This window comes from Sinohyriopsis cumingii, chromosome 10 (assembly GCF_028554795.1).
Source record: "Sinohyriopsis cumingii isolate HCF-2022 chromosome 10, ASM2855479v2, whole genome shotgun sequence".
In the NCBI taxonomy this organism is placed as follows: Eukaryota; Metazoa; Mollusca; class Bivalvia; order Unionida; family Unionidae; genus Sinohyriopsis; species Sinohyriopsis cumingii.
Window position 1 is genome coordinate 112,527,204 of NC_142970.1, and position 23,378 is coordinate 112,550,581.

Consider the following 23,378-nt stretch of genomic DNA (forward strand, 5'->3'; position numbering starts at 1 on the left):
CCAGAAGACTGTCAGATTATGTGTATAGATTAGGTGACTCCCTTTTCAGTGGAGAATGAATCATAAACCAATAGACCAAAAAGTTAAACTCTGCCACTTTCATGTTATTCTGACATCACTAGGCATGGCAGAAATTAACCATGTAGCTGCATATTCAATAGTGGACTGTCATGGCAACCAGCAAAGGATCTCAACATCCAATGGACTAATACTAATGGACGATTCAGAGACCAATTCTTAGAGAAATCTGATGCAACTGATTGATAAAAGAGAGATTTCACTTGTCTTCTGGGTACAAAATGAAGAGGGATCTGACTTGCCTTCTGAGTACAAAAGGAAGAGGGATTTGACTTGCCTTCTGAGTACAAAAGGAACCGGGATTTAACTTGCCTTCTGAGTATAAAAGGAAGAGGGATCTGGCTTGCCTTCTGGGTACAAAAGGAAGAGGGATCTGACTTGCCTTCTGGGTACAAAAGGAAGAGGGATTTAACTTGCCTTCTGAGTACAAAAGGTAGAGGGATTTGACTTGCCTTCTGGGTACAAAAGAAAAAGGGATTTAACTTGCCTTCTGGGCATAAAGTTACGTCATTAATTGTGAGCTGCCAGAAGTCTAGATTTTCTAACGTGAAATTGTCCTCCAATGAATCTGTTGAGGTACAATTGTTTTCCACCATGCCCAGTAATGTTTGAATGATCATTTTTAACAAACCTTGCTAACCATATTAAGTTTTGTTCACTCAGCAATGCATATTATTATCCCTATAAGAGCTTTAACACTTCTGTTCAATGTAGACACTCTCAGCTGTTGAAGTTAACATATGCTTTTAATCTTGTGAGTGTAATCTTACGAACTTTTTCTGATTGGATATAAAAATCAAGTGAATGGCTGACTAGAACATGTGTGTAATATGAGCCAACCTTTATGCCGTTCCAATTCTACTCACTAACAATGACCATTATGATACTGATAGGACTAACAAGACATCATTAGTCCTCTGGTAATAATAATTTTCATTCCAGAAGATTAGCAATAACATGCATTTAAAGATGGCCACTGTGGTAGCCTTATTGCTCAATAGATTGGCCCTGTTTTCATTTAGAACAAACTCGACATACCGAGAAATCTTCTGGTGAAAACCCATGACAATATTACATGTAACAATAACAAGATTTTCAAGATGGCCACTGTGGCAGCCTTATTGCACATTAGATGGGGCCTGTTTTCATTTAGGACCAACTAGACATCCTGCAAAATCCATGACAATATTACATGTAGCAAGACTTTCAAGATGGCCACTGGATGGATGGACAATATAGAATCCCATAAGCTCATCTGGTCTATGAACACTACAGCTAAAATTAATAATAATATTATTATTATTTATCATTATAATTTCTACTATTATGCGCTGTATAGCATTTACAAACACTTCTGTGAGAGAGGTGAAATACCAAATAAATGAATAAAACTGTGGCATGTGGCATGCCCGTAATCTATATACCTTAGACCGTAGCCTGTATTTAAATAATATATTTTCCCAAAATAATGGCAAAAACACGGTAGAAAATGACTCTGTGATAAGTCTTGAAGTTGGACCTTCCACACAAATGCAATTTCAGTGTAGTTTGTCCGTATCTCTTGTTATTCAATTACTACAAATATTCCATATCTGATTTCAATTTCTGCAAAAAATAAATCTCTTGAATTTGCACCTTCCTGATGTCAGTATCATTAACCCATTTCAATGGCTAATATTACCTTTTTGGTGACTTTACATATGACATCTTGTAAGGGAACAATTATCCCATGATCCTTTTGGCAGTAGAAGTAACGTTTCCCATTGAAATAGCCATCATGTCTTCCCACTGAAATAAGTATAAACACACTCTTCAAATGTTGTATATTGTACAAGGCATAGAACATTAGAGTTTGCATGAATTCCTTTGGTTTCATAGGGATATTTGGGATTTGTGAATTACTTTCTACAACTTGGTAGGTATATATTAATAACAAAATAGTGATAATTTATCATCAACAAGACACCCAAGTAGGCCTTATATTGCTCACCTGGGTAATTGACATATCTCAGCATCTCAGCTTGTAAATGCAAATTCACATACATATTAAAACTTTAGACAGGCAATATATACTTCTAGTACATAGTTGTAATATTGTTGTAATATTGTCTATTATTCTTGGTGTCATCAAAACATTGTTGTAATACTGTCTATCATTGTTGGTGCCATCTATAACATTGTTGTAATATTGTCTATTATTGTTGTCTATTATTGTTGGTGTCATCTATACCATAGTTTTAACATTGTATATTATTGTAGGTATCATCAAAACATTGTAATACTGTCTATTATTGTTGGTGCCATCTATAACATTGTTGTAGTATTGTCTATTATTGTTGGTATTATCAAAACATTGTTGTAATACTATTATTGTTGGTGCCATCTATAACATTGTTGTAATACTGCCTATTATTGTTGGTGTCATCTATACCATAGTTTTAACATTGTCTATTATTGTTGGTATCATCAAAACATTGCAATACTGTCTATTATTGTTGGTGCCATCAAAACATTGTTGTAATACTCTCTATTATTGTTGGTATCATCAAAATATTGTAATACTGTCTATTATTGCTGGTGCCATCTATAACATTGTTGTAATACTGTCTATTATTGTTGGTGCCATCTATAACATTGTTGTAATACTGTCTATTATTGTTGGTGCCATCTATAACATTGTTGTAATACTGTCTATTATTGTTGGTGCCATCTATAACATTGTTGTAATACTGTCTATTATTGTTGGTGTCATTTATAACATTGTTGTAATACTGTCTATTATTGTTGGTGCCATCTATAACATTGTTGTAATACTGTCTATTATTGTTGGTGCCATCTATAACATTGTTGTAATACTGTCTATTATTGTTGGTGTCATTTATAACATACTGTATATACTCATGTATAAGCTGAATAATTTAGGGCAAAATAAAGGCCTGGAAGAGGTGGGTCGACTTATCCGGCGGCAAATGTCTAAACTTTACTGTTTTTAAGTCTTTTTGTTCACTACTGTAATGTAAATCTTGGGACATGAAGAATAATTTTTTCCATGTCCTAAGACATATGCATGTAAAAAAATCATTTTCGGTGACCCAACACTTATTAAACTGTTATAAAGTACTGTGATTGAATTAAATAAAGGTAGATTCAGACTTCATAATTCACTGGCCAGTTGAGTTTACCCAGGAGACCAGGCTGAACTATAATGTGTAGTACTTACACAGTACAAAGTGTGCATAGCGTCACTTAAATCCTTACTTATTCCCAAAAATATTAGATGCAGATTTTGCTTTATTCATTGCTCCAACCAAACTGCATTCTTCCAGATAACATTTCAGCTAGTCCTTAATAGCTGTTTCATTTATGTTGCATCATGCGCTCATGAGTTACTCATTTTAAATGATATAAGCGGTCCTAAAACTTGAGGTAATATTTATAAAAAGGTACTCACATTTAATTGTACAAGGCACATAACCAGTATAACTTACACGCTCATGAAGAGTGGTAATAATAAAGGCTACAGTTCTCATTATAGAGCAAATAAGATGAACATCGATCAAATTTTGGCTGAACAACATCATAACTTTCCACACAATGGAAAGCTTGATGTTTCTGCATCTCCTTTGTTGATAGTCGATGAATTTGTCTTTTGTTCTCCAACAGCAATACAGTGCAGATAATCATTAAAAGACTGAAAATGGCTTGTGTTAAGAGTGAATTTTTACTGTCAACTATATCAGTACATTGATGTGTAATTGCCTATTATTCCATAATATTAGCACAATTATCATAGTTTTGTAAAACAGGGTGTAAGGCATACCTGTCAACTTGTCTAAAGCCAAGTAGGGAGACAGAATAAAAAAAATAGAGGGATTGGGACCTAAAATTGGAAGGTTTTTTGGTGCATTTTTAAAGACTTGTTTTCACTAAATACTGATCCATCTTCCTGATACTGATCCATCTTCCTGGCCCAATATGCATGAAATTCGCAAAAAGACTCGCCGTTTCTCCCTGTGATACATCCTATTTTCCCCCAGGACGTGCCCTATTTTTATATTCTGGCTAGCTGTGTCCAAACTGCACAATAGCTAAAGGTTAGTCTAAAATGAACAAGCAAGAAAGCTAGAATGACTAATTAAAAGTTAATCCTTATCAATGCAACTATTTGTGAAAACGACTGGCCCTGCATCGTAATTCAAAGAAACCATGTTCTACACTACTGTACATTATGCAAGCACCAGCAACTGATTGGCAAATAAAGTATTCCCAATTTTGTTGAACAAAAGGTACCTAAATAGGCAGCCTCTTGGTAGAGTATGTGTGGCAACTATTTTCCCCTCATTGGATATCCGACCTTATTCCCTTATTGTCAACTCATAAGGCATTTAGTATTGTTTACTATAAAACATATTTATTCTTTATTAGTTTTTTTGAGGACACATTTGCTGTGTGGTATGTATTTTCATTCCTTCTTTTAATTTAACGATGGTAAAATAAACTTGGTATATACGGTATAAAAATGCCAGGTATTCACTAGTGTAAGTTTCTCGGTGGCAATGGCGTTATACAGCATATGGAGTTACAGCATTTGTAATTCGTAGTGAATTTTCTTGGGATTTAAATTAATTGTTGACGATATTATTGATGTGGTTTATTTTTTGTTCTGGTTTATTTTTTAAATATTTTTTTAATTGTTCTACAGGTTAAAAAAAATCATTAATTGACGTGAATAATGTTTAAACTTAACATTCTATTTAGTGAAAAATCGATTTCTTTCTAGTAATTTTTTGTCACAACCATAATTCACAGGTGATACAACAAAACATGTAGGACTTTTCTTTTTTTAGGAGAAATGAAAATTGAAGACCTAATGTAATAATCAGGAGTTCTCTAAAAAAATTGGAAGATATGAAATTGGGAGGTAGGCATGGAGCTACCCCAAAAGTCTGGAGTTTATATTTCCCTTGTGACGTGAAAGTTGACAAGTATGGTGATAGATTGCTTACATCAAAGCAAACTACAACTCAGCTTTTACAGTATTAGCATAATTTTTAAAGCTTTATTTCTGAAACTTCATTATTGTATTTTGGAGATATCATTAAAGGTTAGTGCAGTGGTACCCGTGATTCAAATCCCAAGAGATGTACTTCATTCAGCGGAATGTATTTCATTCAGCATGTGTTCACACCTACAATGTACATGCAGTGGCACCTTTACAATTTCTAGGCAAAGTAAAAACGTAATTACTGGTGCAATGATATAAAATGTCCAATGCAATAATGCATAAACAAAAAATAATCGAGTCAAAAGGGAGAGGTAGTGTTACAGCAACTTGCAACCGCTATATTCTTATCATCATTCAATCAAGTTATACACAAATCTAAATTAGGCAATAACAATAAGAAAACAGAAAATTAAATAAATTACTTTTCAAACAAGTTTAAACCATTTCTTTTTAATAATCATGCATGCCAACCTCAAGATAAATATATGTGTAACTTTTGTTACTATAAGTTTGCCTAAATAAATGCATTTAGAACTTACCTCGATTGCATCTTGTGATGTCTCGGAGTTGAGGGTCGGCTTATAGCGGGTCATGCACTTTTCAGTGTTTATGCATGTTCAGTTTGGGGGTCGGCTTATATGTGAATGGGCTTATACGTGAGTATATATGGTAGCTGTAATATTTATTATTGTTGGTATCATCTATAACATAGATGTAATATTATCAATTACTGTTGGTGACATCTATATTCTTTCTTATTAATGACCATTTTCTCTGCATAAAAAAAACAAGTCATTACACAAACAACATTGTCAACCTGAATCTCTACCTGCCCCCAGGGACTAAATCCACATTTTATGACTAAGAAACAGTTCACAGCCCCATTAAGTATATACACTTACTTGACATTAAAAGGGGAGTGTGGTTGGGAAATAATTTGTGCAGTCATCATAGCTCACTGGGTCTGTCTTTTCTCCCTAGAGCTGGCTATACCACCAGAGACATAACTTTAAAACCACTGAGATCACCATCCAATGGATAATGCAGTGGCTTAGAGATTAAGTCAATGGACTAGTGACCATGCCCACTGACCCCCCTCCCTTTAAACTTAAACTGAAATTTCGCTTTATCGTTCTAAACAATATTAAAACATATTTTTATTAGCTGTAGAGGCAGTGGAGTGGCTATAAAATCATGTTTTAAAATATGTAATACATGAAAACCTTTTTAATCTGAAGCAATAATTTAGGAACTCCTCAACATTTCCTCAGGGATAAGGTAAGACTATAAGAAAACTTTAACACTTTGTTCATATATTTTAAACTCTGATAACTGCTGAAAATTTGGCACAAAACAAATCAATGTTATCCACCAAATTATAATTTTTTCATACCATTCTTTATTTATCATTCCTCATACTCCTGACATTCATTTCTAAGTTTTTAAGACTTGTTTGCATCATGTTCTCAAAAATTAATTTTTTCCGTTTTAATTTCTTTGGTATGAATAAGAATTATGCATACTAAAAGCCTGTGCTTCTACTTAGTCCTAATCAAAGGTTACTTCCCTTGAGTAACTTGATTTTGATTTGGTGCTTTATAGCACAGCCAAACTAGTAGTTTATTTAGTGCTGAGGCAATTGGACTAAAGGGTCATGCCCATGGGTACACTATGGTAGTTGACCAAGGCTGGTCTGGTGGTTCATTTCAAACAAGCACGCTTTCGGTTGAGTCTGGCACACCAACCACTGGACCACTGTGACAATGATTTTCTCGAAAAAATCTGCCAAGTAATTGCACACATTGTACCATGTCTATACATGTTTTCAATATGAACTGACCACAACTGAATCCCTTGACATTCCACAAGTATTATAATCAATAATTAAACCTGTCTGTGATCTTAATGATGTACACTTACCAACAGTCTGAAGAGTGGCAACAAACTCAGTGTGATGCAAGATCACCTCATTAATATGCATGGATGCTGATCATAGTTGTTAAACTAACTACCAAGTCCACGCCGTGTGCTTGGTTGTGGATTTCCCACAAATTTTTGTCCCATGTCACCCAAATCTTGACCTAGTGGGCCATGCAAGGAACACTTTTTGTCCAAAGAAACAATTTTAAGAGACTGAAAAATAAGCCAATAACTTTTCATTAGTGGATATCCACCCATGTCTCTTTTGGCGGTAGCAATGTCCAATGTCACAAAATGGTGGTAAATCTGTAAGATGACATTGAATATCTATTTAAAATAAATTTATTTGACAATGCAAACATAAACATTCAGTCATTGTGACAGTCAGCCAAGCTGCAATTCAGTGCATTTGCTGGCCGTTAGTGTAAGTTAAAGTTAGTAAAAGTCAAAGTTAAAGTCGTCCCTACGGTGAGGAAGATTTAATTTATTTTGATGTTGACAGAAAAGTCTTAATTTACACAGTCTGTTATTTAAATAATGATCTGTTAGACTGGAATTAAAAGTATTTCAGAAAGCATTTTTATAATGAATATACACTAAAACTAAATGAGAAATCAAGATCCTTAACAGAAAACTCCATGGTGCAGCTAATTTCAGGTTACAAAGATAATGCTTTCAGGAGTTGCTTGAGCACAGGATAAAATTTCTCATGCAAAAATATAAGTGTCCAAGGAAAATATAAGGTACAGTGCAGGCGACAAAGTTAAGGTGGCAAAACTGTTAAACAAGATTGTCTCAACTTTATAGCAATATTAGTGTATTATGTACCAATCTTTTCATTTGCCTAACATTCTTTCACAGAATTGGAGGGAGGGGAACATAATGTCCCCTGCCGTTGGGACCTTATGTGCAATAGTGCATGTCTGATCAAAATCTGTTAAGAAATATGAACTCCACAATGTCCAAAACTTCAAACAAAAGATCACCTCAACATTCAGTGTGGATACTGCTCATAACTGAAATGTGCAACCTTGATAATGCAAGCTTATATACCAAGTCTGATCAAAGCCTGTTCAAAAATATGGTCTTTGGCATACCTGCCATAATGAGCCATGTCACATGAAAAACACAATTTTTGACTCCCAACACAATCGTAATTATAAAAACATGATTTTCAGGAATCTTAGCCCCAAAGTTTTTCCACAATGAAAAACCCTATATTTCTTGACCACCACAATATATTCCTGTAATCTGCAGCATGTTTGAACAGTGAACAGTCCTCAAAGCTCAACTCCTTGGAGCATATGGCTGATATAGGTGCAATTAAAAGGTAAGGCGACCAATGATAAACAACCACCTTTTAGAGATTACTTACTTGACCGACAACAGCTAGGGTGATGTGTTGTGTCCAATTCTGTTGTGAGAGAGTCCATTTAGCTAATTTGCATAGGTAAAGTACAAACAATAGAACAACCCAATTCGTCCAAAAGAGATGTGCTGAAGAACAGAAGTTGTTACACATCACTGCATTGAATGAGAATGTTAAAGCCAAATTTAATAAAGTTTGTGATCAATTGCATCATTTCATTGGGCTTGGATAGTTACTCCATCTATAAAATGAGGATTACAGTGGTACCTCGGGTTACGAACTTAATTCGTTCCAGAACTCGGTTCGTAACCCGAAACGTTCGTAACCCGAAACATTGAAATCAATGAAATAGAGACAATCCGTTTCAAGATGAAAGAATCGTTCTTTTTTATTAACATCTGGTCGTTTACCTGACAAAACGCAAAGAATACGTGTACTTCACGTATTAAATAAAGAGAAAGAAAACAACCAAATAAATTAAATGTAAAATAAAAAAAGATTTAGTCCATCTTTCTTACCAAGAAAACGATCATAGTAAATTTGTCACTTTGTTTGCTATTCTGAATCATTAGTTTCAGGAGTTTCTTGTCGCTGTTTCTTGGCAGGCAACTGGGAATCTTTCTGCACCAAGAAACTATCAAGGGAAATTTGTCGCTTCCTTTGCTGGAGAATCTTTCTGAAGTGGGCCATCGCGTTATCATTCATCAGGCTTACTGCCCTGTTAGCAACAAGTCTGTTTGGATGATGGTTCACAATGAAGTCTTCGACGTCTGCCCACTTGCTGCAAATTTCTTTGATCCTGGCAGTTGAAACGGTCACTGGCTCCTCATCATCGGACGACTGCTCCACCTTTAATGTCTTTAGCTGTTCATTCTGAAGATCCACAAGCTCATCTGTAGTGAGCTCTCCACTGTGGTCCTCAATCAGCTCCACCAAGTCGTTGCCATCGACTTCCAGGCCCATTTTTTTGCCCAAAGACACAATCTCATCCACTACAGCTGTTGCGTCTGCCTCTAATCCTTCAAACTCTTCTCTCTCTGGTACACACGATGGCCAAACTTTCTTCCAGGCAGACTTCAAGGTACGGGTGGAGACATCATTCCAGGCCTTGTCAATGAGGTTGATGCAGTGGAGGATGTTGAAGTGGTCTTTCCAGTAATCTCTCAGAGTCAATTCTGTGTCATTAGTGACCTGAAAACACCTTGAGAAGAGCTCCTTTGTGTACAGTTTCTTGATGTTGGAGATCACTTGCTGGTCCATGGGTTGAAGCAGAGGAGTGGTGTTGGGAGGCAGAAATTTGACCCTGATGAAGTCATACTCCATGTCCAAGTCCTCCCCCAGACCTGGTGGCTGGGCAGGAGCATCGTCCATAAGCAGCAGACATCGAAGGGGCAGATTGTTTTCTTCTAGGTATTTCTTCACACTTGGGGCAAACACTTTAGTCAGCCATTCCATAAAGATGGCTCTCGTCATCCATGCCTTAGCATTAGACTTCCACATCACAGGCAGTTTGCTTTTTTGGACATTGTTGCGTTTAAAGATGCGAGGATTTTCTGATTGGTAGACCAACATTGGCGTAATCTTGCAGTCACCACTGGCATTGGCACAGAACAGCAGAGTTAGCCTGTCCTTCATTGGTTTGTGCCCCGGCAGTGCTTTCTCCTCCTGGGTGGTAAAGGTCCTCTTTGGCATTTTCTTCCAGAAGAGGCCCATTTCATCGCAATTAAAGACTTGTTGTGAAATGTAGTCTTCCTCTTTGATGATCTTATCAAATTCCACCTTGAACGCTTCTGCTTCTTTCTCGTTAGAACTTGCAGCCTCTCCGTGCCTAATTACACTATGAATGCCACTTCTTTTTTTGAACTTTTCAAACCAGCCTCTGCTGGCTTTAAAATCGTCAGTCTCAGCACTTGTACCAAGCAATTTCGACAATAAATCACTGTGCAACAGCTTTGCCTTTTCACATATTATTGCCTCACTAACATTGTCTCCTGCAAGTTGCTTTTCATTGATCCAGATCAAGAGAAGATTTTCAACTTTCTATAAAATTTGAGGTCTTTGCTTCTGCAGCTTAGTTACGCCTTTAGCCACATCAACTGATTTGAGTAACTCTTTGTTCTTTATGATGGTGGAGATAGTTGATTTTGCCATGCTGTACTCATTAGCAATGTCGCACACACGAACGCCATTTTCATGTTTCATAATTATTTCTTTCTTTACCTCCACTGTTATACGTTTCTGCTTCCTAGCAGCACCACTACCGTTCTTCGAACTCATAATTGATGGGGTTAACAAGGAAAATAATGAAAGAGATAAACTGAACACAGTGCCACTGCTAAGAAATCTTTTACTGCTGTGTAGTAAGGATAATTAAAGCGAGGCTGTGCACACATGCAAAACTAGGCTACTAGGCTAGCGCTAAGCGATGTTAATACTGTGTGGCCTTCGTTTGTACTGTACGCAATCGTTTGTCTCCAACGTTAAACCTTGCTCTCTCTCTCTCGCGCCTTCGTTCGTAACTCCGAGGCACTGTTCATTACCCGAGACAAAAATTTTTCTAAGTTGTTGTTTGTAACCCGAATTGTTTGTGACCTGAGGCATTTGTAACCCGAGGTACCACTGTATTTCAGATGTCAAAATAGTGTTGAAGTGTGATTTGTTTTTGTAGAGTGTGCTTGTGGAAGCAATACATTATCAGCTATCAGCAAAAATGCAAAGCCCAGCAAAAATATTTTCCAAATTCCAGGTTAACAGAGTCTTACTTTGTCAAACACTGTAGCAAGGGGGAGCATTTACTTCCTTGCATATACAGCAAACTTCATATTTACATTAGTCATTTTGAAGTTTATGATGTCCGTCAAAACAGGAGCACAACCAGTACATAGCATATTTGACACGCTGAGTTGATATTCAGACATGTTGTCTTTATTATTATTCAGCAACTTAAACTTGATAACATACTATTAACTGACCCATGCTTTTAGGATGAATTTAGCCATGAAAAAGATTCATTTAAAGACAATAATAAGCACATGCTTGTATCTGCCCAGTTCCTTTGTGTTCGTAAGTGATTACACCTTAACTGGACAGATACATTTATTACTGCTGTATCACATGTAAAGACCCTATTAAACCTGAAAATAGTGTTCTCCCCCTTCCCCTAATGAAACGGTCAGTCCCAAATGAATTATATATTCATATTTCTATAGCAACAAGCATATATCGTGGTCAAACTGCATCAGATACAGTTTTGACAACATTATAGTTGTCATTGTGGTTATAAAGCAAAGTCAACCACTTTTACATTTCAACATCTACTTGCCTTCATGGGCGCAGTAAATATGTTGCTCAATAAATGACCAATTTAAAAAGTGGTTAGTTTTACTTCAATAAATAAATACTGTACAGATTTGAAATACATATTAATACAAACCAGGGGCATCAAGTTCCAGACCCACAAAGACAGAGTTGGTTTGTCCAATGCGATCTATGTGGCCAATGTAACGGATGATTCCAGTTCTCTCCCCTTTGATCACTACATGATCATCCAAATGCACATGAAGTATGCCGCTGGAATGCCGAAAAGAAAACAGAAAATATAAAAATGAAACATTAATTATTTCATGTCTTTTTCACAAAATGCTTTACCATATTGCCTGTAATTAATACATACTTCAATAATTTCTTATTTATGGTTAAAAAAATAACAGGCACCCAGAATTGCCTGCTTATTGTCAATTCCAATCATTTTTTAATCAGAATTCTCCACTAATTCTCAAATACAATCATATGATAATCAGAATTCTCAGTTGATCATCAAGTATGATCATTTTGTAAATTAGAATTATCCATTCATTTTGTAAATTAGAATTATCCACTAATAATCAACTAGTCATTTGTTAATTGTAATTTTCCACTGATCGTAGTGGACACTGATTTGCAATTAGAATTATCTGCTGATCCTCATGTACAATCAATTACAATGCTCCACTGATTTTTGACTAGTCATTTGTTGACTAGAATTCTCCACTGACCCTCATTAATTGACGTCTAGTAATAATTAGACTGAGCATCATTATCAAAGTAACAGAAAGAAGATCCTGAGGGCCAAAGATCAAGTCAAGGAATCAGACTCCCATCCAACATGAGATTTATGAATGACACAAACCAATATTCAGTAATGATGAATTCTAACAAACCTAGATGATACAGTGACATGGCCCTAGATACAGTGACATGGCCCTAGATGATACAGTGACATGGCCCTAGATAATACAGTGACATGGCCCTTGATGATACAGTGACGCGGCCCTAGATGATAAAGTGACATGGCCCTAGATAATAGTGACATGGCCCTTGATGATACAGTGACGTGGTCCTAGATGATACAGTGACATGGCCCTAGACAATACAGTGACATGGCCCTAGATGATACAGTGACATGGCCTAGATGATACAGTGACATGGCCCAGAATAAGGTTCAAACCAAAGCCGTTGAGGTGCCTGGATGTTAAGTAGGGGCATGTCATAGACCAGTATAAACTGAGGATACAAAAAGACATCCAATCAGTAAAAGATAGTTCAATCAAAGTCGAGGAAAGTGGTTGATGGCCAGCTTGTCCGACAAGAAAAGTTGACATTGACTGAAACAACAGTTCAAAGTATGAATGTACAGTAAAACCTGCTGTGAGAGACTGCCCCTTCTGCTGACAAAAAATGGTCTCTCAAGGCAAGTGGTCTCTCATAACATGTTTGTACAAAAAGACCAGTTTCCAAGGTCCAATTTCAGAACAATTTAAAGAAAACTAACCACAATCACTGCACATATATTCTATTCTTTATTAATAGTTCTTTCTAAAATATTGTATGCATTCATCTGAAAACAAAATCATATAGCAACACAGATATACTTACATTTGAATATCACTTGTACATGTATTAGCATATCAAATCATTTCTGATTTACTCATTTTCCTTTATAACACCAAACATTTGTTTTACGAATGTTTGAACTGCTATTTTGTGAGTGGTCTACTCTTGTTCACTTCTTTTAGCTACAAAAAATATTTTCTCCAGCAAAAAATTTGTACCTTTTAAGTTGGAAGTACTTCCAATTTTATTATGGTACCAGGTATTATCATTATCATCATTATTATCATTATTATCATTATTATCAATATTATCATTATTAGTGCTCAGTTGTACAATCGACTGTAAAGACGGTTTTGACTAGGATTTAGGGAAATATGAAAAATCTATACACGTACATCGCATATCTAACAAATAATGAAATAAAAACAAACATTTTTCTCATCCAGAAACAGAATCATTTACTCAGAGACTAAAATGAACGACTGAATGCAAAAGAAGACATACAGGAATTAACTCTATAAATAAAGTTGCAACCTGGTTGCACCAACTTGAATAAAAATAGCTTGGTGATTGGAATTTAATCATTGTAACATCGCAAGCCTTTAACACTATCAATCAAATCCCCAAATGATTCTCACTTATTGGTTTAATAGACAATGACCTTATTCACCATCAGGCAATATGGATTAACTCAAAACAACATACATGACCACTATGTTAATTTTGGCACTACAATGGCAATTCATAACATGTACATTAGCCTGGTTTATGGACTGTACTATCTCTCACTATATACAAACCAGTTGCCAGACTGGTTTTTTTTGTGTTCTTTTTATGTCTGTTTTGTACCAGAATAATCTTTACTTGTTACAAATGATTATGTAAAGATCAGTGGTGTCTGTCTCTGTTCTCATGATATGGGTTGTTCATAGAGATACTGGGTCTGACTTGTACATATGGGTATCAGCAATGAAAAGGCCAGGAACCAGGCTTAGTGCTGGAATAATCTACATGTACTACAGTCTGGTATACAATACAAAATATAAACAGCATAAGCATACTAAAAAATATTTCAGATCTCAGTAGCCAGCTTATTTTTTGGATGGGGGTTAGAATGGTGTATGCAGTAATTGTTACAAGAATTAAATAAAGAATAGTGGAGTTTATCCATTTTTGCAATGTGATTGTTCATAGCAGTGGGTGAAATGCTTATTTTGCCAAGACATCGTGGTCGCTGGTCATGTTCAGCAGGTGGTTGCTCATGACAGAGCGTTTATAGAATAAAATCGATCCATGTGTTACGATTGTGGCTGGAAATGACAGGTGGTCACTCAAACTACTGCTGTCCCTAATATGGCTGGTTTAAAAAGACAAGGTGGCCAAACCTGGATTCCTGACAACTTGAAATGATTCAAAATGGTGTGAAAATAAGTGGAGCCTGAATTTAAGTCAGGACAGGAAGAATGTGGCAAAACTATGAATGAAGCTGAAAACACAGAAGTATCGTTATATGGTCTGAAATTGCGAAGAGGATAATATCTTAGTGGAAAGGACTGTCCGAAGGCAAGAATGAGCAGTAGAGGCATATGGTTAGATGATGGAAATTTACAAAGAGCTAGAAAAACTTGCCTGTTGCTTGTGGAAGCAGGCTGCAGGGAGAAGTGGAAGACCATGGAATACATCAGTACAGCAAGGCAGCAGAAAAAGCATCCTGTTTAATTTGGTTGATACATGAAGAAAATAACTGATAGCCAACACAGATGGGCACTATCTGATCTACACTACCACTCCACAGGCCAAGTGGAAGGTGTAATGATACAAGGGGGAAAAGACTCTTGACTGATGACATTTGTATAAATGTAGCCTAACTCTATACCAACACTGCATAAACCAATTTCTTTCAGTCAGTGACTCCAACCTTCAAAACTGACAGACTTCTTCCTCATCCGAAGTGCAAGCTATCCACAAAATTTGGTGAAGGTATATGATACAGAACTGAAGTTATCATATGGAAAAGGAGAAGCTACTGGACAGACAGGGTCATTACATACTAGTCTCAGGCATATTGAAAAAGCTTGACTACCTGAATGTGCACAGATATTAAGTGGCTCTATGAGTGTGTATAAATAACTTATTTGGAAACATTATAGAACATATATTCATGTGAACCACAGATATTAAGTGGCTCTATGAGTGTGTATAAATAACTTATTTGGAAACATTATAGAACATATATTCATGTGAACCACAGATATTAAGTGGCTCTATGAGTGTGTATAAATAACTTATTTGGAAACATTATAGAACATATATTCATGTGAACCACAGATCTGATGAACAACTGGAATATATATGAGCAATGTGCAGTATTACAGTGTCAAGAAAATGTTTGAATACCATACTTCTTAAATCTTTTATTATTTTTGGCAATTATTAATTACTACTGATAAAAATAAGAATTTATTAAGGTCTTGAGTCTATTTGCAGATTTTTAAGAAGAAAACAGAAATTATATGACAAATAACGTTTTTGTGGATTGTGGTCATTTAAAAAAAATTCCAGTGTGAAAACTACAGACAATGTTGTTATATATATCCATCTTACTTCACAACATATCTGTGTGTTTCATCCAACAGATTGTCCGAGTAATGAGAGAGATCGTCTTCGCTTCCCAGCATTTCTTGACATCCAGTACATTTACAATGTGGTAATGGACTGGGAAGATAAACTGTACTGTTGGAGGTCCGCTTTGGACTTGAATTCTGACTGTACCTGTAAATATAAAAAACACAGCATTTCTTGAAATCCAGTTTTGGACTTGAATTCTGACTGTACCTGTAAATATAAAAAACACAGCAGTTCTTGACATCCAGTACATTTACAGTGTGGTAATGGACTGGGAAGATAAAATGTACTGCTGAAAGACTGCTTTAGACTTGACTTCCTCCTGTAATGTAAACATAAAACCATGGATAAAATAAATTGTTGAAGGACCACTTTGGTCTGGACTTCTTAAAAACTGAACAAGGATGCTATAAACTTGACTTCTTACTGTACCTACAAACAGAAAACAATGGAAAGATTGTGTTGCTAGAGAGCCACTTTGGATTTCTCTTCTTACTATATATGTATATAGAAAACTATCAATTCCATGATTTATTCATGTTAATTAAAGGAAAATAACTTAGTTTTACAACTCATTTAATACATTATAACTGAACTAAGTACAACTCATTTAATACATTATAACTGAACTAAGTACAACTCATTTAATACATTATAACTGAACTAAGTACAAATCATTTAATACATTATAATTGAACTAAGTACAACTCATTTAATACATTATAACTGAACTAAGTACAACTCATTTAATACATTATAACTGAACTAAGTATTCATATAAGGTTTTATTTAGTATGATTTTCAACCACAAGAGAATCAATTTCATGAATTTAAAATTTAATTATACCAAATGAAAAATGAAACTTAAATACTATCTTCAATCAAAATCTGAAATATAAAATTTACAAAATTAAGTTATACACGGGTTGCATCAAGGATTTGGTAAATGTAGGCACCTGCCAATGCTGAACCTAAAAGACAGAGGGGAGGATGGAAAACAACTTAGTAATAAGGGAGTGGAGGCAACCAGCATAATGTAAACAAAAAATTCAACTGATTCAAATAGGGAAATAGCATAGTAAGTGTATTAAACATATATCATATGCTCTGTAAATTACATTATCACACTTTTGGTACAATTTACGTATATCATTTAGAGTTTCATATTTTTTGTGTGTGTCAACATGTTACCGTATCTTTTTATGTGAAGCTGAATGGTTTAAATAAGATCATGAAATTTTTGCATAGAATTCTCTTCATTGTTTGTCTTTGATCATTGGAATTTTCCTTATCCTACCTTCTGGAATTTGTTTGCATTATTGCTAACAACACTTTGGCAACCAATTTTCATACTAACTGCCCAGGGAGCATTGGGGAAAATAGGTTATGTCTGTTGGAATATGGCTAATTTACCCCACACATGCTTATTACAAATAAAATTAAAGGGTATTGTTCAATGGATAGAGGGTGTTGGGTGGGTATTGGTGTCCAAACATGTTTTTTGTTATCCTACTGGAGTAAACCTCTGTTTTGAAAAGAATGTCAACAAGTGCAAGTCTCCCAACTGACAGAAAGTTATTCAATCACAGCATTCTTCCATATCAAATAATGCAAATATCCAATCATAAATATATTAAATCTAGAATAACAAAAATCTGTAACATCTTTGGTCTTGTAACATCTTTAGTAAATCCAGTAATCATAATTTCACATGAATATCGAACAACTGGAATGCTACTTTTTCTGGCATAACCAATACTGCATCCATAAAAGTGAAAAGGACATGTTTCAGGTGAAAACTTGGCAAACATTCTCATCAAAGTGATGTATATGGCACATCTAACCTAAATGATGTACATGGCATATCTAACCTAATTGATGTATATGACACATCTAACTTAACTGATGTATATGGCACATCTAACTTAACTGATGTATATGGCACATCTAACCTAACTAATGTATATGGCACAACTAACCTAACTGATGTATATGGCACATCTAACCTAATTGATGTACATGGCACATCTGACCTAACTGATGTATATGGCACATCTAACTTAACTGATGTATATGGCACATCTAACCTAACTGATTTATATGGCACATCTAACCTAACTAATGTATATGGTACAACTAACCTAACTGATGTATATGGCACATCTAACCTAATTGATGTACATGGCATATCTGACCTAACTGATGTATATGGCACATCTAACTTAACTGATGTATATGGCACATCTAACCTAACTGATGTACATGGCATATCTGACCTAACTGATATATACGGCACATCAAACCTAACTAATGTATATGGCACATCTAACCTAACTGATGCATATGGCACATCTAATCTACTTTGATGTACATGGCACATGACATAACTGATGTATATGGCACATCTAACTTAACTAATGTATATGGCACATCTAACCTAACTGATGCATATGACACATCTAATCTACTTTGATGTACATGGCACATCTGACATAACTGATGTATATGGCACATCTAACTTAACTAATGTATATGGCACATCTAACCTAACTGATGCATATGGCACATCTAATCTACTTTGATGTATATGGCACATCTAACCTAACTGATGCATATGGCAAATCTAACCTAAATGATGTATATGGCACAATGAAATAATCACCCATTATAGTTGTTTTTGTACTGCTGAGGTTTGTTTGTGTAGAAAACAGCTTCATCATCATTTTTATCCCCACATTCATTTTCATAGAACACTTGATCTTCAGAGGAGTCTCTTGCAAGCTGGTTCATCTGAAACCAGATTAAAAGTTACTAAATTCGTGTGTAAGACTTGTACAAACCCACTGCAGACATGCTTGCCAAAAATTAAAGGACCAAAATATTAAAATATAGAAAAATTAAAAATGTTTCAATCATCATATGAACAAAGTGATCAACACAAAAGCATGCAGGTCTGTTTCATCAAGATTTGTGAAAAAAGTCCAAGTTCAAAATGTTAAACAAGAGAGCCAACTGAGTCTGAGATTGTTGACTTAACCCTTTACATCATGCAAGCGTCTTTGGACACCTCTACTCCATTCGCATAGAAGCACCTTTTGACACCTCTACAAGATTTGCATGGAAGTGCCTTTTCATGCCTGCTGTAAACATCAGCCATTCTGAGCTGGTTTTCGTAGCGCCACCTTCGGGGAAAACCCCTTTATTATATACTAGATTCATTTCTGCGAATGACAATTATGTCAGATCACGTGGTCGCTATTTATGCACTGGTCGATATCTGCTTTTTAAAGTAACTGGGTCATAATCTCCACTCTCCAAAGTTTTTACGATTAGAATCACAACTATGAAAGATTCAATAACTTAGGTAAAGGCTCTGATATTTATGTAGGCAGCAATTAGTTTTTACTGATTATCAAATTCAGATGACTTAGTGATGTAGACACAGATGAAAAACATGTAAATTTCGAGTATTGGAAATGGCTGCTATGGTTGGGCACACAGCCTCACTGACATGATAGTGAACAAATTCTCTCTCGATTTTAAAGCACATAAAAAATTCTTCTGTGAAAAATAATTACACAGCTATGATAATCGGACTTTACTCTTAAATTTTTCCACATATAATAGATGTGTACCAAAAATGTAAAATGGTTAAAACTGCTGTTAAACATAACATACACTACGTTGCTTAACAGTTCACAGGCAGGCCTATGTGTATTGCTGTCGACTAGGTAACAGGTGTTCTATTTATAGCACGCTGCACTTTGTCACTATGCTCTATGAGGTAAAGGGCTAAGTGACATCTGCAATATGCAAAATAGGTTGGCCAAAATATATTGGTCAGTAGCAATCAACAGCACTGACTCAATGTTTCTGTTGAAATCTGTATTTTGGAATGAAGTCATACGCTAATCAACAGATTGTTTCAGCTGATTATAATACATGAAGATGCAGATGTCATAGTAACATCCATGTAGTGGGTGTAGACTCAGCCTAATTTAGTGTCAGAATTACAAATGCTTGAGAACTCTAAAGCTTTCAGTTTTGGCTAATTCTGGACTGTTCTTCAAAATTTGCAGTCATATAAATGATAAATAATTGCAAATTCTAATAAAGTACCCATATTTACTGCATATATTGGGACACAAAAAAAAATAATAAATTTTTTTTCATGTCCCAGAACTTATGGTGATTTTTTTAAAAACCTACATAATCTGTCCCAAGACTTAGGAAATGAAATAAATTGTGTTCAATTTGCACCACCCCACCCCTGCCACAACCAGCCACACTGCATGTTACAATAAAATAGATAAATAAAATGATCATTTGATAATAAAATAAAAGAAACTAACCTTCTACTGTTATCATTTAATCACTTTTTTGGTCAACATTAGCATTTTATTAAAAGAAAAAACTATCCACAAACTCCGTATAAGTAGTGCATGCATCCATAGTGTTATAGCTTTCGTCAGACAAAACAACACATTGGCCATTGATGTGAATATTGAGAAACAAATCATGTTTGGTTGTCCTCAAAGGTTTGAATGTCATGAGAATGAAAACTGGATCCAGAAAAATCACATAGAATGAGACAGTGAGAATTATCAACCCCACTGCTCGAAAGCACCTGCCACTGATGCGTGACACGGTGTAAGGTACAAAATAACCAAGAGTCTATTATATCCAGGGTAACAATAAGACAATATCTTGCAAACTAAAATCATTAGAAATAGATTCACTGTGAGTACAAATGACAATCTTTTTGATTCCATGGGTTACAAAAAGTATTATTAAAGCAACTTAATGCTGTGTATACTATTTACACTGAAGAACTCGAAACCAATAAATGAAATCCCATGTGTTGAAAAAAAAACATCTTGTAACAGCCATAAACTCATTGTTTGAACATACCGGTAGGATATCAAACAAAGGGTAATTTATTACAAAGCAAGCCAACCCCAGAAGCAGACTTTGGATTCCTTTTAATGTAGAAATGTTTTTAAAACTACACATATATATACAAAGTCGGCAGACATAGGGAAACCAACCTTGATTTCTTTCTAAAAGTTTTCACTGGGATTTTGAAAATAAATAGAAACAATGGAACACATTGAAACAATAACTTCTCACACATTTACACAAAAAGTGACTCCTTGGAGTCATTGTTATCGCGTAAATAGATTATATAAAGGAGAATAAAAATAAAACAAAATAAACCACATTATAGATCTCCGCTATTATGGATAAGTTTGTAGTGTGATATTCAAGTAGTGTATGGAAAGAAAATGTGTTGTCTAATGCTTCACCTAAGTGTCCCATCAGTCGACCAAAAAAGCGTTTTAGAGAGGAGGAGTGTGATGTAAAAGAAAACGAACCAGCTGCAAAAAGACACGAAACTGGAGACCCCAGTCAGGAGAGAGATGATGCCTACGAAAATGGTGATGTCAGGTGAGAGCATTACAAGCGCTTTTTATATTAAAGCTAAATCCCATCATTGCAAATTGGTCAAAAATAGATTTTTCTCAGTAGCTGAATGAATGGGGACATTTAGCAAGGAGTGGGAGACCAGTATCATATGGCAATGAGTTAGATGGAAAAATTGCAAATTGGGTTCTTGTCCAATGTGATCTGCAGATTCCTGTTAGAGTGGACACTATATATGCTTATGCCAAGGAATTTGTGTCAAGTGAACATCCAAAAATTGAGTTTCAAGCCAGTAGGAGCTGGCCAACTGTTTTTGTAAAGCGACACAACCTTGTGCTTCATTCACAGACAACGATGGCCCAGTGTCTCCCAGAAGATTTGGAGGAAAAATTAAAATTATTCCACAAATTCGTAAAGACAAGAAAAGAAGAAGACAATTTTGAAAACAAGATGGAGTTAAAAGTATGAGAATTCGCATGACTGGTGCGAATAGAAAGCATCTAACCTTAGTACTTGCAGTTTCTGCAGCAGGAGATGTGTTGCCACCAATGATAATCTTTTGTGGTGTGAGGGAGCTAAAAGATATTCAGGCACCAAGAGGATGGATGATATGTGTGTAGGAGAATGGTTGGGTTGATAAGGAGGTGATGCTGCAGTGGATTAAAGAGATATATCTCAAGCATACAGGAAAGGAATGATCTCTTTTAGTGATGGATTCATTCCAGGCACATATTACAGATGCAGTAAAACTGGCTTTGAGAAGAGGTAACACGGTGTCTTGCAGTTATTCTGGGTGGATGCACCTGCAAGCTACAGCCACTAGATGTCAGTGTAAAAAAACGGTCAAGTCCGACATGAGAAAAGGCTGGACAAATTTTATTAAAAAAGCAGCAGAGGGCTTTTCCAAGGAAAATGACAACACATCTTGTATTAAGAGTGCAAATAAACAAACAGTTGTGGACTGGATTATGAAAGCAGTCAAATCACTTTGAGACAAGCCAGATATGATCCGAAAATCATTTAAAGTTTTTGGTATTAACAATAACTTGAATGGATGTGAGGACAATATCATCAGAGATACTGAATATGAAACAGTGAAGAGGATGAATTTGATGGATTTGAGCCTGATAAGGTTGAGTGGGCAATTAAGAATGTGGACAGATTGAAGGATTTAAATTATATATATTAGCGTCTTCAAGTTTGTTCAGCAGTATTTGGATTATGTCAGATATAACTGCTGTGTAAATAAAAGATGTTCGGTTTCGGAATTAGTATGCTTATCAATCACTCTGTAGTGTCACAATCTACTGGTATCTCTCTCTCTTTATTTTTTTCTCTCTCTGTGAATATAATTACAGTAAATAGTTTATACTGTGCTCATCAATAATTATTTTGCCAAAATAAGTCGTGTAACAAGCATGAACAGCAAATAAACCTTGGCATTTAATATAAGAAAAACACTGTTGAAGCATAAATTAGAACAGAAATATTTGAACTTGTTCTCACAAACGATTCATTCTTACATGAGCTTTTGTTCATAGCAAATTTGCATCTTGGAAAAAAGAGTAAACAAACAACACTCACAGCATTTTCTTTTTTATAGTTTTCTTTGATAAAATTTACTCTGAGTGCATTTTCAAACATGTAATTTTCGAATGATTTAAAAGGTGTCCCACAACTTACAACTCGAAAAAAAAAAAATGTATCCAAGAACATACAGTGCAAAAAAAAATACTTTTAAAATAAATTTATGGTGTCCCAACATATATGGTAAATATAGTACAGCACTGAAAAAAATCCTTTCTTTTTTTGGGATGAGGGTGGGGGTGATTTCTTTAATCTACCTGTAGTGTTAAGGAACAATGCATGTCTTGTTTTAATGCAACAAATTATAAAAGATTCTATTTTATTTATATCCTATCAATGAAGACACATACATCTCTCCCATGTTATAATGTGATAGTCAGGGTAAAAAACTGTGAAATGCATTATGTACCAAGCAACATTATAGTGAGAATAAAGTAGCATGTACAGAAGTGACATATATAAGAATAGTTTAATATACTGAATCTTGGTATGAGGAGA

The 23,378-nt window shown here is 35.2% G+C and overlaps 1 protein-coding gene across 1 annotated transcript in view; it reads right to left on the reverse strand.

Moving 5' to 3' along the window:
* LOC149791036 (uncharacterized) overlaps positions 1-23,378 on the reverse strand; it is a 92,046-nt gene that overhangs the window by 18,655 nt on the left and 50,013 nt on the right. The window contains exons 7-10 of the mRNA XM_089972938.1: positions 18,532-18,659; positions 15,849-16,016; positions 11,806-11,942; positions 1,760-1,866 (exon numbers count right to left, since the gene is read on the reverse strand). Of these exons, the coding sequence (XP_089829064.1) occupies positions 1,760-1,866; positions 11,806-11,942; positions 15,849-16,016; positions 18,532-18,659 (540 nt within the window). The remainder of the gene's footprint in view (positions 1-1,759; positions 1,867-11,805; positions 11,943-15,848; positions 16,017-18,531; positions 18,660-23,378) is intronic.